At 37.1% G+C, this 19,144-nt stretch overlaps 2 protein-coding genes across 2 annotated transcripts; both read right to left on the bottom strand.

Moving 5' to 3' along the window:
• Nucleotides 1–1,540: 1,540 nt before the first annotated feature.
• Nucleotides 1,541–2,809, bottom strand: LOC114176147 (uncharacterized). The gene has a single exon (XM_028061085.2). It carries the CDS (start codon nt 2,703–2,705, stop codon nt 1,770–1,772), a length of 936 nt encoding a protein of 311 aa, XP_027916886.2. The 5' UTR covers nt 2,706–2,809; the 3' UTR covers nt 1,541–1,769.
• Nucleotides 2,810–12,416: 9,607 nt separating this feature from the next.
• Nucleotides 12,417–14,794, bottom strand: LOC114177512 (UDP-glucose 6-dehydrogenase 1-like). Its single transcript, XM_028062888.2, has 2 exons — nt 14,655–14,794; nt 12,417–14,188 (listed from the first exon to the last, which is right to left on the bottom strand). Exon 2 carries the CDS (start codon nt 14,164–14,166, stop codon nt 12,721–12,723), a length of 1,446 nt encoding a protein of 481 aa, XP_027918689.1. The 5' UTR covers nt 14,167–14,188; nt 14,655–14,794; the 3' UTR covers nt 12,417–12,720.
• Nucleotides 14,795–19,144: the final 4,350 nt, after the last annotated feature.

The raw sequence follows: 19,144 nt of genomic DNA, 5'->3' as shown, positions 1-19,144 counted from the left end.
GAAGTACATGTTGCTAATTTTGGGAACATAATTGTTGTCTCTACCTCAAACTCCAAAATGTTACAATTGTTTCTTTAGGTTGTGTGTAACAGCTCTTTCCAAACATGTTCTTCTCCGACGAGTTTTGCTATGTCTCGAATGAGTTCAAGGCCATATGATAAGTAAGTACTGTTTAGTGTGTATTTAAGTAAATATTAAAAGAAGAGGTTCGTGTAAATAAAAATGGTGTAGAGTAGCAATATATTTGTACATTTGAAAATGTAACCCAACGTCTATCCCGTAAGTGTAGTTATATGTGTGCAATGCGCTTAATTCACTTGTTATTAAACATTCTAACAACTTCATTGCTTGTTTAAACTTTTTTTTAGAAAAGAAAAAAACATTTTAATAAAATAATAACGAGTGATGATTCTCTTTTTGTCTCACAAACTATGAAGTTATAAGAAATTTTAATAATATCTGAAACACTAATTATTTATCTTTTTTTTTAAAATAAACTAATCGATAACCTGAACACTAAACAATAAATTTATTAATGAGATGATTTTAGTAAATTATTTTAATAAATAACATCTATTATTATGTTTAAAAATGTAAATATTCAATAAACAAATTTATTTTCATATGTAGGCAAGTTCATCTAACTATCAATAAATACATGAGATCTGGAATTTCGGCTTTAAGAAAGGATGGATTTTGGAAAAACAAGATAAATTAAGACATGTCTTTTGCACATTTAAGCAAGTTAGCTGAAAGGATACTCTTTCAAAATGAATCTGCCACCTGTTTTATAAAAGAAAAAGTATGCCACTAGTTCCATCACCCATATTCTAAGAATAATAAAGATCATATCTTCATCTGTACTCTGATCTCCACTTCTTTCAGACTATCTTAATCTTTATTTGTCATCACAAATCAGCGTGGCCAATATTTTGTTTCAACTTCCCACAACATTTATACAACAAAGTAGCACACACTCAGTCAGACAACTACAATAGAACCTTTCTGTCTTTCAAAGACATTTTCAAATACAATTATATTTTCTCACTTATTTTTATCATCTCGTTTTATCATTTTCTTATTCACGCATCTAATAAACAAAAACCAAAATAAAAGGAGTTCATTATGCTAATTGTAGAGTGCAAACATCTTTCTATATGCCACCTAATATACCACCACTATTATTCTTGGCTATATTAAATCCCATGTCTCCAACACCAAGACTTGTGCGAAATTGGAACAAGGTGACATCAGTTCACCATTTCTAGTTTATTTTCACTGATGAAGATGGCCTAAACAAACAAGCAGACATATCTCAGGGAAGAAATTCCAAAGGATCACAAGATGATCTACAAGCTGATTAGCTTCACTTGCAACTTTAAAATCATCGTCCTAACTGATTCCACCATGATTCAAAAAGATGAGATTGATTGCACCCAAATGATTCTAGTTCCAAACCTTCTGTTACACTTCGCATTCATCTAAACTCCAACAAACCAAAAAATGATTCCAATCATACACGATCAAACCATTAGCACAATTTGTTAACTACTTAACTTAAAAGACCATTCATCCATAACATGATTGTGCAACTTAACAATAGCTGCCATCAATTTAAAGTTTCACACTAAATTACAATATATACATTTGGCAACCACATGTTTCACATCCTCTGGTAAACGATAACAAAAATTTACAGGAGCAAGAGAGAGGATCCACAGGCGATGTTACAAAAAGTAACGTTGTACCAACCTGGGACGCTACATTGATTAAACATGAACAACCGAAACAACGTGAGGAACCTTGCCGTCATCGAACGGTAAGCAAACGTACTGCCAAGCGAACTCCTGGGCGATGTCGACAGCGAGCTCGCCGTGAACGGCCTTGCAGTACATGTAGAGGACGGTGTCGGCGGCGGCTCTGTAGAGCATGAGGATCATGAGGAGGGTGGAGGTGAGGACGATCTGGGTGATGAAGGCCCAGTCTTTCCAGGCCCAGCCGTCGGAGCGAAGGAGGAAGGCGGTCCAGAGGAGGAGGGCCTGAAGGGAAGCGAAGAAGAGGAAGGAGGAGGCGGCGACGGGGGTCATTCCACTGACGAGAGAGGCGCTTCGGCGGAGAGGTTGGAGGCCCCAGGTGGACTCCGCGACGACGATGACGGGGGCGAGAGACCAGGAGACGCGGAGGTAGAGCAGGGCGAGGAGTAGGGCGAGGAGGAGGAGGGTTGAGGCGGTGAGGATGAGCGGGGAGGCGAGGGAGAGGCGGAGGAGGAGGAAAGGAAGGGGAAGGGAGAGAGAGAAGAGGAGGAAGTGGGAGAGGAAGGTGGTGAGTATGAGGCGGGGGAGGGAGGGGGGGATGGAGAGGAGGGCGGAGGGGAGTTTGACGGGGCGGCCGAAGAAGCCGTGGAAGACGCTGTGGGTGATGGAGGCGAGGGCGCAGAGGGAGAAGAGGGGGAGGGAGAGGAGGAAGAGGATGAGGGGGAGGGAGAAGGGGGTTAGGGTTAGGGTTTGGGAAGAGAGTTGGAGGTGTGTGTTTTGGGATTGGTGAGGGGATAAGAGAGGGAAGAGGAAGGGGGAGACGATGATGGAGAAGGAGAGAGGGAGGAGGAAGATGACCGAGAGGGCCAGGAAGTGGCGGGAGTGGGCGTCGATTATGCGTTTGGATTCCGATAGAATGCCCCAGAGGTTCAGGCTCGTTGCTCCTGCCATCACTGCACCTGCTGCGTCAATTTCGTCAGGCTACACCACGGACGAAGGAGGAAGGGGGTGCCGTGTGGATCGCAAATTGCACATAAATGGGGAAGAGTTATTGGATAAATAAATAAATAATAAACTTACGTCGTTTCGACTTCTTGCATCCACCTGCCATGCCATGTCTCACTCATCTATTTTTCCTTCTAACTTAAAACCTAGAAATGATTTCTTTTTTCCAAATTAATATTGTGTTTAAATTTTCGAAAACACTATTAATTTTTTTTCCATGTTTAAATTAAGAATGTGCTTTTTTTCAAGAAATGAAGAAAATTTCTAATCTAATTATCTTTATTCAAGCTTATATTTTAATTTTATTTTAATATATTTATTTTAAAATTAAATTTATAATTTTAGATTTTAATTTTAATTAATTTAATTGGATTATATTAGCGTAAATTAAATAATTTTTAATTTTGAAAATTAAAAATTAATGAGATTCAATTTAAATCATGAAAGGTTAAATGAGATAAAATTGGATCAAAAATACCAAATTCATGCAACGTCGAATATGTTGTGACCAATTGTATTAGGTCACACCAAAGTCAAGTTAAGCTAGACTAAACACATGTGAGACTAAGTTGAATCAATCCTCCGATTGAGTTCATGTCAGGCTAAGTAGGAATTAGCACAAGTCAAGTTGGGTTGAGTCACTCGAGACCCATTTAAGACAAAATCAACATATTCACCTTATGTCAAATCAATTTAGGCACATTTCAAGTTAAGTTAGTCTGGGTCTATGTAAGATAAAATTGAACTAAGACCAAGTCAATCTAAGTTGAACCAAGTTAACATGAGTTGAATCAATCAGGGCCGAGGTAAATTTGACTATGCTAGAGTCCACATTAAACAAGGTATAGGTCAAATTTAGTCAAACCCAAATGGCCTAGCTCGAGAAAGGTATGTTGGTTCAAAGTCATGTAAGGTTGGGTCAAGTGGGGCCAACCTTAATTTAGGTTGGATCAAGTTGAGGACAAGCAAGTTAGGTTGGGTCAGATCTAAATCAAGTTGGGATTGAGTTGGTTAGACCTAGTCAAGTTAGGTCGACCTTAGGTTAGTTTGGGTCATGTTGTGCCTTGCCCATGTTTGGATGAGCCAGACTTGGTCGGGACTAATCAAGCTCAAGTCAATATTAAGCCAACCTTAATTCATACTAAGTTTGATTGGATTAAAGTCATGTCAGGATGTGTTTGACATTAAACACACTTTAGGTTGTGTTTAGTAGGGTTGAGCCTATGTTAGGTTGGGTCTAGTTGTGTCAAATCCAAATCAAGGCAAGTTGAGTCAAGTAAAAAAGGTTTAAGTCAAGCTAGGTTAAGCCGAGTTGGACCTATGTAAGTTTGAGTATGCTCGGGGTCCAACATTTTAATTTATAATTATATTATGTAAGTTCTCTTTAGTTACAACATCTTCAACATACCACACACATGTAATGATTATAAATATCAAACACATATTTTCATTCTCTTAGATCATCACCCATTCAAGTCTTTTTCCTTTTTGTAATGTAGTCTCACTATCAATTTCACTTGTTTTTTCACACATAGAATTCAATATTCATCATTGTGGACTACGACAGGATGTTGAACGAATGTCCCATTGAAGGGATTTCATTTTCTTCTATAACACCCAAAGTAGTCATTTTCAAAAGAGGTATCTTCCTACAAAGGATGAAACAAGTCATCATTAGACGACTTCACAAGGATGCACAACAGAGGGTACCCATTGACAATGCATTTATATTATCCAACCAGACTTGTTAGAAGGGTTAAGTCATTACATAGACATCGAGATGACAATGACAACGATGTTGAGGCATTTTTTTTGGACCTATGACTCAATTGAACTCCAAACTAGACCCAAGGTATATGTAACATTTAAAATGTTTTCATCTTCATCCACACAACCACAACCCATACAATACTCTCCTCCACCAGCATCTCACTATGATGCCCTACATTAGTATCTACCCTCATACGACCATAAACCACATTTATTGTCCCACCAAACCACATGAAATCATATACCCAATTACTAATCGGTCCCTACATCAAAATGAAAAATGCTCACTACAATCAACACAAGATCATTAAGAAGTTGGTATGGATTAGGAATGTCAACGGGGTGGGGCAGGTGATATCGTTGTCGTTAGGCAATCAAATTACCACTACTTTAGCAACTTCAGTATTGCCAGTTAGTAGTGAAAAATTTGATCGCCTAACGACAACGATATCAAATTTGGCGCCGTTGCCGGGGATGGTTGCAGATGCAGTGGTTCTTCTTCTCCGATCTGGTGCGTGCTAGTGCAGGGATGAAGCGCAACCGTGACTGGTGGTGCTGCCATAGTTAGACGCGGATCTGGTGCAGAGAAGATGAAGCTGTCTCGCGTCTGCAATGGTTGACGCAAACTGGTGCAGGTTCGTGGTTGCGGGAAAGCTCGCGGTGGAGATTGTAGGAACGGTGGTTGCGCGAGAATCTATGGTGGTCGTGACTGGTCACGCTGGTTGCACGTTGCAGGTGCAGTGGTGGTGTTGCGGTGCTGTTTCCGACGTGAACGAAGAGGTGCGGTGCGCTACTACGGTGCTGGACGTTGCTGTGTCTGGTTCGATCTGCGGCGGTGGCTGCGGAAATGGAGCAGGTGCAGGCGCGGTGCGGAGAAGATGGAGGCGGCGCGGTGCTGCAGAGGTGATGAACGCTCGCGGGAATAAGAACTCGGGGTGGCTTCCATGGATGGTAGAGTTGCTGCTGCAGCATGGTTGCTCGCGTGGAAATGGAAGTTTGCTTCTGTAATGGAGGTTGCAGGTGCGGTGGCCGGCGAGATTGGCGGCGACGGCTGTGTGGAGGATGGTCATGGTGGCTGAAATTAGGGTTAGGGTTTCATGAGTGAGATGGAGGAGATGATGACGTGGCAAGATCTGATTGGTTAATTTGGTGAGTGGAGGATTATGACACGTGTCAACTTATGGTTGGCCTGATTTAAAAGGTGGGGATTGCCACATGGCATAATCTGGTTGAGTGGAGTTTAAGTGGTAAGAGGGGTGCAACTTAGTGAAAACTAGGGGTGCAGAACAGAGTTTTTGGTGGTCCACTTTAGAAGGAGTGTGCAAATAAAATCTGAGGGTGCATCAAGCTCCTGATTTATTCTTTTCCAGAATTTCTTGATTTTGGACTTATTTTGTAACTTTGAATATTTCAAAATCACACTATTAATTGACCAAAAACAAATTCCAGCTGCATTAACAAACGTTAGAATATCCAATAATATTTTATGCAACTAAAATCACTTTTTACGCCACTTTTACCAAACTTACTCAATAAATCCAATAATCACAAATCCTAATTAAATCAATCTTTAAGCACAGAAAATTCAATTAAATCCCAAAATTTAAATATTAAATGAGGGCAAAAATTTGAACTCATCAGCAGGTACGGATAGTAGCTCATCGTTACCCTCCTCACTGCATAATTATCTACCTCGTATTCGTCCCTATATCCATATGGGTATTTGTTATGCAGATACCCATATTTTTTTTAATATTTGCGGATATCATAGGGTACCTGGAGATATTTACAAAAAAGTTCTAAAATTATTTAACCATAAAAATGTATAAAAAATTTTGTTTAAAAATATATCAAAATGGTATGAAGTTATAAAAAATGTATAGTTATGAAAATCTAAAAAAATACCTATATAAAAATTTATTAAATATCTATATATAAAATTGAATTTTAAACCATCAATCAAAGATAACAACGTCCAAATAAATTCAAATAAAATATAATATATAACTATCATAAGTTTCAAACAAAATTCAAATAAATATAAATTCATACAAGTTGAAATTAAATTACAAAAGTAAATATTAAATCACGTTCAATACAATAGAAGTTCTTCAATTAGTGTTTGAGTCAACAACCACAATTGTACGATTGATTCCTGAAAAATAAACAAATCGATTCACTTACAATTGATATTGTTGTTTATTTTTTGAAGGAAATATTAAATAAATTATTATACAATATTTTGTATAAAATTATAATGCAAAATTATAATTTTGTACACAAAAGTATAACTTTGCTAGTATGAGGAGCATACATATAATAATTCCTTAAAATTTCTTAAATAAAGGTTGCAATAAGACAAAATTATTTAAAGTTTATGTGCTTTTAGATATGCTCGCTCGATGTCTTGTGTTGTTCGAAGCTGGAAAGACCTAAAGCGGGTCATTAAGAGTGATGTTCCTTATCTTGCCTCCCCAAAAGTATTAAGCTACAATAATTGCAAATGGATTTCCACTTTCCATCTATTTTTTGTCTTTTAAAATGATTTCATACAACCGAAATGCGTCTTTTTTTTTCAACAAACATTGTTATGCTCTGTTTGAAATGAACTTCCAGTTAAGACCTGCCTTTGTTTCTAATGTTAACATATCCTCTTTGTCCCATTTTCCTAAAGCCACACTAATTTCCTTTTTATCATTTTCACAAAACCAAAAACAAACTCTATCTCAACCACAAACTTGTACTTCTGCATTTTCAATCTCAACAATAAACCTATAGCTTCTTTAATTTATAACATAGTAGAATCAATTGTCTTCCTTAAGATATAAATGAAAAATATTTACAAACGTGGAAGGATGTTAAAGGTTGTACTTGGAAGACAACGAAGGAAGGTTACTTGAAGAATGAAGATGAGATACGCAACTATATAAAAAAAATCTAGATCACTCACTTCTTTACTAATATATATATGTATATATATATATATGTATATATGTATATATATATATATATAAAGATATCTTTGAATCTTTGCTCTAAACTTTCTTTCTCTATTTTCTCTTTCTCTCACTCTTCTTTCTCTTTCTCTCTGTCCTTTTCTTTCTCATACTTTCTCCTTTCTTTCTTTCTCACTTTCTCACCTTCTCAACTCACGTAACTTCTCTCATTCCATATATATATATATATATATATATATATATATATATATATATATATATATATATATATATCTATATCAAGTCATGTGCATGTTCTCATGCTTTTATCTAAATCATCATTGCTTTTATTAATGAAGAAATAATGTTTATCTCTTTAATTTTCTTCTTCTTCTTCTTCTTCTTTTCCTTTTTCTTTTCTTTTATCTTTTTTTTTGTTCTTCTTATGTTCTCTCTTTATCTTCTTATATCTTTAGAAGATTTTTTTTAATACACACCTATTTAATAATATTTTAATTAATATATTTTTACCTAATATATATATTTTTAAATATATATATATATATACATATTTTATTAGTTTTGTTTTCTTCTTATTGTTATTTTCAATAAGTAAAAACTACCTCATGATAAAATATATTTTTAATATTTAAACTACATCATAATAAAATATGAAATATTAGTAAAAATAGAAGATTTTCTAAGTGTTTTATTTAAAGTAAATAATACAGTTTATAAAAAAATAGGGATATTACAATACACACACACACACACACACACACACACACACATATATATATATATATATATATATATATATATATATATATATATATATATATATATATATATATATAAGGTATTTTGATAAATTAGAGATTAATGGGCATAGGTATCCACAAGTACGGATATTATGATACCCATACCCGCTTCGTTAACATGCGGTATTAAAAATACATGTACTTGTGATCCATGGGTATCCATTTATAATATTCATTTCATTCCCGTTGCGGATTTTATCCACAATACGAATTTTTTTGACATCCCTAGTCTCAATCCTTTGGTGATGATGAAGACGAAATCCTTGCGAACATTGACGACGATGAAGGGGATGACAAAAATAAGCAAGTCACAAAAATTAAACCACATCAGCTTCACCCACCCTATCAACCACTACAACACTTTGTATACTTACCAATTAAAGCAACTGTATTGAACCCAAAATTTGGTCATGCCTTGGACCGTGACACTTCATTTTCTCCTTTGGGTACACTATCTTGTAAGACGATGATTTAAGATAAAGGAAGAAGTGCAAGATGCCATAAACCGTTTTCACATTGTATCCCATTACATATACACGACTCAATTTTCAAATCTTTGTGGTGCAATATGTCAATGTTGATTGTGCCAGGAGGTACAGAGCAATTTTGTGCACCAAGGATTAATATTGAGAAATTATGAAGTTGGAAGGTGTGCACAACAATGTTTCTCCCATGATCTCACAAGACCGCAATAACTTGAGGTATTAAATGATTGGACAATGTATCCATAAAATCATCTAGGTCAACCCTTCCTCCCTAGTGTCTGTCATCATAGCTCATATAAAGTCAATCCTAAAGTATACAGTTACCTACAATAAGGCATGACTTAGAAAAGAACTGACCATAAAAAATGTTTATGTCAATGGGGAAAGTTGTATAAAAAATGGTCTTCCCTTCTAAACGCAATGCAAATTTATATTAGTGGCTTTATTTGGAAAAATGAATACCCAACCAACAACATTCTGAGACAAATAATTAGACAAGGACCACGTCATCTTAAGAGGGTAGTCTGGACATGCAAAACATGCATTGATAGTTTCATATTTTGTAAGCCAATTATATAGGTTGATGGGACGTTCTTATACAACAAATATAGAGGGACATTATTGGCCGCAGTTGCACGAGATGACTGCAACATATTACCAATTGCATTTGTTGTGGTAAAGGGTGAGACTGTTGATGTATGGTTCTTTTTCCTATACAACTTACATAGATATGTTACTCTAAAAGACAACCCTTGTCTAATTTTCAACTACCACGAAGCAATCAAGAATGAATATTCCAGAGAAGCGTAGTAGTTGAAACAATAACATTTTTGTACATATGTACTACATCCGTCACATTACACAAAAACTTCATGAGGAATCACATTACACAAAAACTTCATGAGGAAATTTAGAAATGTATTACTAAAGAAAGATGTTGTCAACATGGATAACTCGATTTTTAGTTCTCTTATGTGATTCATTTGTAATTGTAGTTTCTTTAGGTTCAGTTATTTTACTAACTACATTTCTAACAAATAATTGTAGCACATGGAATGACAAGGCTATACATTTTTTTACTATTACTACATAATCATAGAGGATAATATTGAGGCAACACAATATATAGACAATATCCCTAGAGATAAGTGAACTCTTACATGGGACAATGCCCAACAATGACAACATATGACTACCAATCTCTTTGAGTCAATGAACTTAGTACTGAAGAAAACAAGAAACCTTCCAATCTCTTTTATGGTGATGACACATACACTCGTTGTAACAAATTATTCACTAATAGAAACAAATAGATCACAACTATGATGGTTGTTGGTCATGTCTATTTTGAAGTCGCGATGAAAGCATTAGAAGATGCACAATTTAAGACAAATATTCATATAATAGTTTCCTTTGATACGAGAAACACCAATTTTTTTATATAAGAAACACAAAATCTAAGAGACATGCGATCACCAAGAAGATTTACCATATGCTTGAATGAATTGTGGTGCAATTGTGATAAATTTCAAAAATTACACCTAGTATACTCACGTGAAATTGCTTACCGTACGCAAATATAATTGCTACTATGTTTTAAAATCCTCCAAAACTTTTTCCAATAACTATAGTAACAATAACCAATTTTTCACTTTATATCATTGATTTTAACATTTAAAAATATTTATAATTTATATAAATAAACTGATATTTCACCTCATAGAATTTTTTAATATCGTCCCTCCCTCAAACTAATTAAAGTTTATCTTACACAATTTTATAAATTTGTTTAAATTAAATTTATCCACCAAACACATTTAATTTTTGTATTACTTTTTTTTTTTCACTTTTTTTCTTCCTCTCCTTCAACTACTGCACAGTACTACAATTGTTTATGGAAAACGTTAGGGGTGGGCATGGATTGGATTTTTAATGATCCAATCCACATCCATTTTAAATCTAAATAATTGGACTAGATTTTTGACCCAAATCTATTTTTTTAGCAAAAGTAGTTTGGATTTTTTTTTTAAATTCAGATCCAAATAATTGGATCAAGATTTAAATCCAATCCAAATATTTGGATCAAGTTCAAAATCCAGAATCCATTTTTTATAAAAGAAATTTAAATTGAATTTTTTAAAACTTGTGTCATTGAGGCCCGAATAACCCGGATGGGCTCGACGACCCGAACGGGCTCGACGACCTGGACGGGTCGGACAACCCGGACAGACTCGACAACACGAACAGGCTTGACGATGCGAACGGGCCGGACGACCCGAATGGGCTTGATGACCCGGAAGGGCCAGACGACCCGAATGGACCCGTAAAAAATAGTCGGGCCCAATCGGGTAGTCGGGCACGTTCGAGTCGTGGGGCCCGTCTGGGTCGTCAGGTACGTCAAGGTCATCAAGCCTGTCCGAGTCGTCGGGCATGTTTGGGTCGTCTGGCCCGTCTGGGTCGTAGGGCCCGTCCGGGTCGACGCGCCCGTTCGTGTCGTCGTGCCATCCGGGTCGTAAGGCCCGTGTAGGTCGTCAGGCTCGTCTGGGTTGTCGGGCCCGTCTGGGTCGTTAGGTCCGTTCGGATGGTCTCGCCCGTTCGTGTCGTTGTGCCCATCCGGGTTGTAAGGCCCGTGTAGGCCGTCAAACTCGTGCGGGTCGTCGGGCCCGTCTGGGTCGCCGGGCTCGTCTAGGTTGTCTGCCCCATCCGGGTCATCGGGCCCGTCTGGGTTGTCGGGCTCGTCCGGGTCTTTGGGCCTGCCTGACCCGTTCGGGTCTTTGGGCTGCCTAACCTGTTTTCGTCACTTGTCTTGCCTGGTCCGTTCGGGTGTTCGGGTTCGCCTAACCTGTTCGGGTCTTCTGGTCCGCCTTACCCGTTTGATTCTTCGAGCCTGCCTGACTCGTTTGGATATTCGGGCTTGCCTAACCTGTTCGGTTCTTCGAGCCTGCTTGACCCATTCGGGTCATCGGGCCCCCTTGGCCCGTTCGGGTTTTCGAGCCCGCTTGGCCCGTTCGGATCTTCGAACCTGCTTGGCCCGTTTGGCCCGTTCGGGTCTTCGGGCTCACTCGAATTTTCCGGATCGTTGGGCCCGATCGACTCGTTCGGTTTGTCGGGCCCGCCTAGCCTGTTCATAATTTTAGGCCTGCCCAACCTCTTATGGTCGTCGGGCCTGCCCGATCCGTATAGGTCGTCGAGCAAGGTTCGTCGAAGTCTGAATTTAGCATAGTCCATCTCAACCTTTAGTCTAACCCAACTAAAAATTTAAATTGAAAATTTGGATTGGATTGTTTGGATTATCCATATTTAAAAATCTTGATTTATAAAATGGATATCCAATCCATAAAATATATAAAATGTAGATTAGATTGAAATCCATATCCATTAAATAGATTTTAAATGGATTGGATTTTTAATAAAATGAATTATAAATGGATTAGATTGGAGCAGAAGTGGATTGGATCAAGAAAATTAGATATTTTACCCACCGCTAGAGAACGTACGTGGCGAAGAACGTAAAACAAAGGTCTAAATTCGTTCCTCAGATAACAGAGAAAAAGTATAGGGCAATTTTGGGTGGCAGGAAGAACCGAATTCCGTGCGTGAAGAGAATGTGGTCTAGTGAAGGAAGTAAAAAAGCTGAAGTGCTGAATCATTGATTTTATTATCTACATTGCAAAACACATTTTTGTATAACAATCAAACTAAGTGTTGAATCAACACATGCAACTGACCCTGTGCAAGAGTCAGGATTCCATGCTAGTTTATTACATGAAGGAATGGCAAGAAATTAGGAGTTTTTACCTACCTAAAACCACAAGAATTGACACTTGAGTGCCACCAAATCTTGTAAAACATAAGTATAAATAAATAAAAAAGAGAGGAAGAGAAATGCAATTATAAGAATAAGAATAGGATGATGAAATGCATTTTGTGGAGAAAGTGTTTTTCCCTTTCAAGCCACCACTGCAGGCATGTCCTTGAGCCATGGATCTAGTGGCTTGCCAATGGAGAAAACTATAAACCCAATTTCCCTGGCCTTTTTCACATCCACAACATTCCTGCCATCAAATATAAATGCTGGCTTCTGCATGCTGTCATAAACTTTCTTGTAATCAAGTTTCTTGAACTCATCCCACTCAGTCAGAATGCAAACACCATGTGCATCCTTCACAGCCTCATAAGCATCCCAAACCACAGAAACTTGTTTTATGGAAGTGGGGCTTGGAGGTTGAAGATGAGCAGGGTGGTCCTTATCAAACTTCCTCATTGAAAGGTCCTTTGTGATCTGGTCTTCAGTGACCTGAGGATCATATATACTCAACTTGGCCTTGTCTCCCAATAGCCCCTTGCATACATCAATTGCAGGGGTCTCCCTAGTGTCACCTGTGTCCTTCTTGAAAGCAAAACCAAGAACTGCAATCTTCTTGTTTGAAATTGTGTTGAACATTGAGGACACAACACGGTTCACAAATCTTGTCTTTTGATAGTCATTCACCTTAACCACTTGCTTCCAGTAATTTGCCACCTCAGGAAGCCCATTGCACTCGCAGATATACACCAAGTTCATTATGTCCTTCTGGAAGCAAGACCCACCAAACCCAACACTCGCATTCAAGAACTTTGGACCAACCCTTGAGTCTGTCCCAATGGAGTGGGACACCTGTGCCACATCAGCACCAGTTGCCTCACACAGTGCTGACATCGCATTCACAGAAGAGATTCTCTGTGCCAGAAAGGCATTGGCAGCAAGCTTTGAAAGTTCAGCAGACCACAAATTGGTGCACAGGATTTTCTCCACAGGAACCCAATTTGCATACACTTCTTTCAGAGTTTGTATGGCCTTTTGCCCATCTGGGGTCTCCCTCCCTCCAATCAGGACTCTATCTGGTTTGAATAGGTCTTCAATTGCTGTTCCCTCAGCAAGAAATTCTGGGTTTGAGAGAATGGTGAAATTGATGCCTTTGTTGTTGTGAGTCAGGATCCTCTCAATTGCCTCTGCTGTCTTCACAGGGACTGTAGATTTTTCAACCACAATTTTGTCTGATTTTGAAACATCAGCAATCATCCTCGCAGCACTCTCCCAGTAAGTCAAATCAGCTGCTTTGCCAGCTCCAAGACCATGAGTTTTTGTTGGGGTGTTCACCGACACAAACACTATATCAGCCTCCGAAACATGCTTCTCCACATCGGTGCTGAAGAACAGATTCTTCCCCCTGCACTGCTTCACCACATCATCCAGCCCCGGCTCATAGATCGGAAGGTGTTCGCTGTTCCACCCGTTGATTCTCTGCGAGGATATATCCACCACAGTTACCACAACCTTAGGACACTTCAATGCAATCACGGCCATGGTGGGTCCTCCCACATACCCAGCTCCAATGCAACAAATCTTCACCATTTTTGTTCTCTCTCACAGCACCCTATACACAGATCAATATCAAACAACACAATAACAACAGCAACATAATTACTTCCCACAAATTCAAAGACCTGAAATATATATATATGCATGTCCTCGATTTGTGTGTGAGTGTGTGTGGATTACACTATTACGTGACGTTGTGACAATAATGTCGCAGAATAGAATGATTCCGGTGATTATAAATCATGTACGTACATGTTCATTTGATGAGATAAATTTAGAGATCTAATTTTCAATTCGGAGATACATGAAAAAATAAAAAATCGTAAATCCAGAGGGCATTCAATCATAAAAATGGAACTCAAATGTTTTATTCAATTGTTGTTTTATAGTTTCTACACAAGCATGCAAACAAACGACACGAGACAAATTGAAGAATCTGAAACTGCAGCATATATAATAGAATAACAGATCTATGGCATGTCACAGAAAAACACAGAGATAAAAGAGATTTAATAAATTACCTTTTGTGATAGATGAAAAGAAGATAGTGGGGAGGAATAATAGAAATTTGTTGTTTTTGTTTGTGGGGGAATGAATCATGAAGCAGCAGCATGTGGATTGGATCTATTTATTATGTGGAGTTACACACGTAACTCACCCAGGTATTTCGTCGATAAAATAACATGCATTACCTTGCCATTCATTTTTAACACTTCCATCATCTTACACCAAAGACTTTTTTCTTTCTTTTTTTGGTTAGTGTCACTGAATAGTTTGTGAATTAAATTAGACTGGTGGTTTGGGAAGATTGCTTTTATTGTTTTTTAATTTAATTTAGAGTGGTGCTACTACATTTTCTAAATTCATTCTAATTTTTTTCACCATTTTTTCTACAAAAACCAAATTAATTTTCACTTCAGATTTAATTAATCATTTTACATAAAATTTAATATTTGCTACTACATTTTTAAAATTCATTCTAAACTTTTTCACCAATTTTTCTACAAAAGCAAATTATATTTCACCTCACATAACTTTTTAATTTCTTTCTTTCTCCAATCAATTAAAATTTATTTTACACAAATTTAATTGATTTCTTTTAACAAACTGTTTTCGTAGAAATACATTATTTTTAATCTTTATTACTTTTTGTTTATTTTTCTTCTTTTTCCTCTTGCTCCTCTTGTGTTCTTTCCTCTATCAGAACCGGTACTCTAAAATTAGCTTGTCGAAAACGAACTCCAATTACATTTTATGAGCCTTTTTTTTTTATCTTTCCCCTCAGTTTTCCTTTAACCTTTTCTACTTTTGGGTTAAAATATACTATAATATATTAGATTTAAATATTTAATAACTGATAAATACTCTATATATTATTAAATTAATTTCTGATTTAGATATGTTGTAAAATCCTCTTTTTTGCCCTAAAAAAAATTTAAAGGAGCCTAACCCATATGTTGGACTTAAGGGTTGGCCCATAGGGTGCACAAGACTCTAAACAGCCCTAACACTTTCATTATGCTCATTTGCCAGAAACAACTCCTTCCCTCTCTTAGAGCAGCAGCCAAGCTCTGCTAGGGTTTTACTTCCACTTTCCGTTGAGCCAGAAGAACTCCATTCATTCCACGTAAGTTGATCTTCCAACTGATATTTTCTCTATTCGGGTTTTGCTGTCTTGGTTCCAACTAAGGTTTTCCCTTATTGACCTTGTTTCCTTTTTGTTCCACTAAGTTCCAGCTCACTAAGCTGCTCCCGAAGCTACGGTACTCACTGTTTGAGTGTACGAGTCGTTTGCTAGCTCTTTCTAGGTAAGGGAAGCTAGGGTTTTGTATTCTAAATCTATTTCTGCTTGCTCTTGGTTCTGTGTTGCATTTCTGATGCTTGTATTATGTCCACGATGAGATGGATATGCATGGTTTTCTGTTTGGACGAATCTCTGGTTTTACAGGCGTAGAACAACGAGGGAGAACTGCTACTTTCGCTCGAGCGAGCTCGCCTCGCCTAGACGAGTGATGAAGGATTATCTTGTTTCTTTTTAAGATTGTTGAATATGGTGTGAGTTGATTAAGAAAGCTAAGTGAAATCCCCACTCGACATTAAGATAGCAAGCTATCTAGATGTGAAGGTTCCTTTCACAAAGCTCAAGAGAAGAAGATGATGGATTGATTCAAAACAAAAAGGAAATGGAAAACACATAAACCATAGAAAACCAAGAACAATTAAAGGAAGAAGAAAACATAAAAATGGAAAGGAAAGAAATGGTAAAAATGTGAGAAGCACGCCACTACAAGGCTAGGCTAGAAGCCATGACAACCTTGATGATGAGTGGATGTGTGCCGCCACTTGCTATGCAAGATAAGACTTAAAAGTATTCACTCCCAAGGGAGGAAACTCTCACAAATGGTTGAGACACAAGAGTATTCTTACTTCAAAATGTTCAACCCTTTTACATGTCTAGGAGCACCCCTTATATAGAAGAGTTTAGGGGCCTCTAAGCAAATAAAAGATACCTAAGGATGTCTCTACAAAAACCTAACCCTAGCTTCTAGAAACTAGGTCAAATAAGGTTACAAAAATGAGAGACAAAAGAGCCAACTATGGTGTGTGCAAGGCTAATTTCGTTCTAGCACAAAAGGAGGCAGAATGTGTCTCATATGTCTCCAAAAAGTGGCCAAAGTGTGCTAAAAACAAAGGAGACCAAAGGTACATAGGTACACTTGTTTTATGCCTTTTACTTTATGCTTTATGCCTTTGCTTTACTCTCTCATCCACATCATTTATGCTCCCCAATCACTATGCGCCACCTAGCATTGCTTTCTTACTCCTAATTAACCTATAAAGCAAATAAACATAGATTAGCATGTTGGCTTAAGTCAAGTCAACTATAGTCAACAAGTCAAACCTAGTCAAAGGTCAACAAGTCAACTAAAGTTGATTCAACTAAGTCAATTTAGGGAATAAAAAATAACAAACACAAATGAAAGGGATGAAGGATTAGTGAACTTCCTTTCTAAACATGCTTAGTCTTCTTAAGCATGTGCCTTCATCCTTGGTTGGGGTCAATCCTTCATTAGTGAGATTAGTAGAAGCTCGCCCAGGGGTTTTCGCTCGAGCACTCGCTCAAGCAGGAAACTGTGATTTTGAGTGAAAAACCATCTCGCTCAGGCGAGATGGCCTTGCTTAAGCGAGAGTTCGTGAAACCCCCAGGACCTCAGTTCGCAGTCTCGCCTAAGCGAGAGCCTACAGCTTGAGCGAGAGCACTCCTTTCGCTTGAGCGAGGGCTCCTACCTTGAGCGAGACTTGACACAGATTGAATTGTTTACTCGCATGCTTGTTATTGATGGTATGATTGGATGGTTTGCTCTAGTTAAAGTGAGAGGCATGTGAGTATGTATGAATTCTTTGATGTTATGGGTTGTAATAATGAGTTTGGCATGATCTTGGCATATAATTTGTATGGGATGGTTGGTTATCTATGTTGGTATGGAATTGACTTGTTAAATGAATTTATGTTGGTTGGATTATTATGTTAAAGTATGAATTGAGTGATGTTCCATGTATTGATTGGTTCATAGGTTGGAAAGGATGAGTTGGTAACGAACTTGGTATGGATTATGAATGAAGGATTGGTTATAAGTGTTGGCATGAGATTTGTATGTATGACAATCACATACTCGGTTGGTGAAACATAATTTTGATGTGGTTAGGACGTAATTTCACGATAGTTTCGTGGTGGTGCCTCATTAGTTAGGGCATAATTCCATGAGCCTCTAGGTGAGACCTCATGGTAGTGCCTCAGTTGGTCGGGACGTAATTCCATGACCCTTGTTAGTGGGAGTTCATGGTGGTGCACCATTTATATAATTTAGTAAGGATTCAAGGTAAGGATTGCACATAGAGCGTACTGAATCAAGTGGTGAGAGTAACAGGAGGCCTGAAACACTTTAAGGGCTAACCTTGTGTGTAGGGGAAAGAAACATTGTAACAATTAGCTCGGTAGAGCAGGAAAGGCCACCACAACCGCAAGCATCCGTTGAATCCGACTAATTATATGTATCCGGATTAGTCACGTCTTGAGTCTTAGTGTATTGTTTGCAAGTCATAACATGATTGGTTGACGTATGCATTTTGGACTGCGAAATTGTATGTACCTGTATGATAAACCATTTTTTGCTCTAGCTTACCCTTTTGCTTGTTTGATTGTTACGTGTGTGGTTTTCTCTTTTTGCGATGATCATCAAATCATTGATGTGAGCATATGCGAGAACTCCTTGTGGTCAACAGGGAAATGGTGATTCCGCTGCATAGCCTACCTGGGCTGGATTCCACTTTTATGTTTTCCTTTAGGGTTATGACCCATGTACTGCCTTATCTTGACACTTTATGTTGAATACTTTAGATCCCTTACGCTATTTTTTTGTAACTAGCATCCTGGTGTGCCCTAGTTTCTTTTCTGTTTTATTCCGGACAATTGTAAGGAGTAATGTTTATACTCCATGACTTTACTTATCATACTAATATGTGTAATGTTTCATTAAATTCCATTATTATTTAAATGGGACGTTACATATGTGATTCATGTTATCTTTATACATCCATATAAATTGGTATGATCATAGCCATTATTACATGTTTAATATTTAATAATTTAAAATTATTTCAATACAATAAATACTTAAATAATTATTTAAATATATAACCAAATGTATTAGCTTATGTTAAAAATCATTCAAATATAATAAAATTAAAGTATTCATATAAATATATCTATCAATATATTTGTCATCTTATATTCAATATTTAATTATTTAAAAATTATTTAGATATAATAAATTTATATTTTTAAATAAGATTTACATAAAAATTTATAATATCAATATATAATGTACATTACAATTGCTCATTGTATGAATTATAAATATATCAAATTTAGTATGAGGTAAAAGTATTGTGAATAATGTGAATTATAAAAGAAAATACATAAAGTCTATTTTAATACTAAAAAATATTA

The sequence above is a fragment of the Vigna unguiculata genome, chromosome 3 (genome assembly GCF_037176805.1).
Source record: "Vigna unguiculata cultivar grain cowpea cultivar isolate G323 ecotype 2 chromosome 3, ASM3717680v1, whole genome shotgun sequence".
NCBI lineage: Eukaryota > Viridiplantae > Streptophyta > Magnoliopsida > Fabales > Fabaceae > Vigna > Vigna unguiculata.
This window is presented reverse-complemented; position numbering and strand designations above follow the sequence as displayed.

Coding starts and splice junctions, on each gene's coding strand:
- LOC114176147 (XM_028061085.2), bottom strand. CDS start 2,705: ATGGCAGGAGCAACGAGCCTGAACCTCTGGGGCATTCTATCGGAATCC.
- LOC114177512 (XM_028062888.2), bottom strand. CDS start 14,166: ATGGTGAAGATTTGTTGCATTGGAGCTGGGTATGTGGGAGGACCCACC.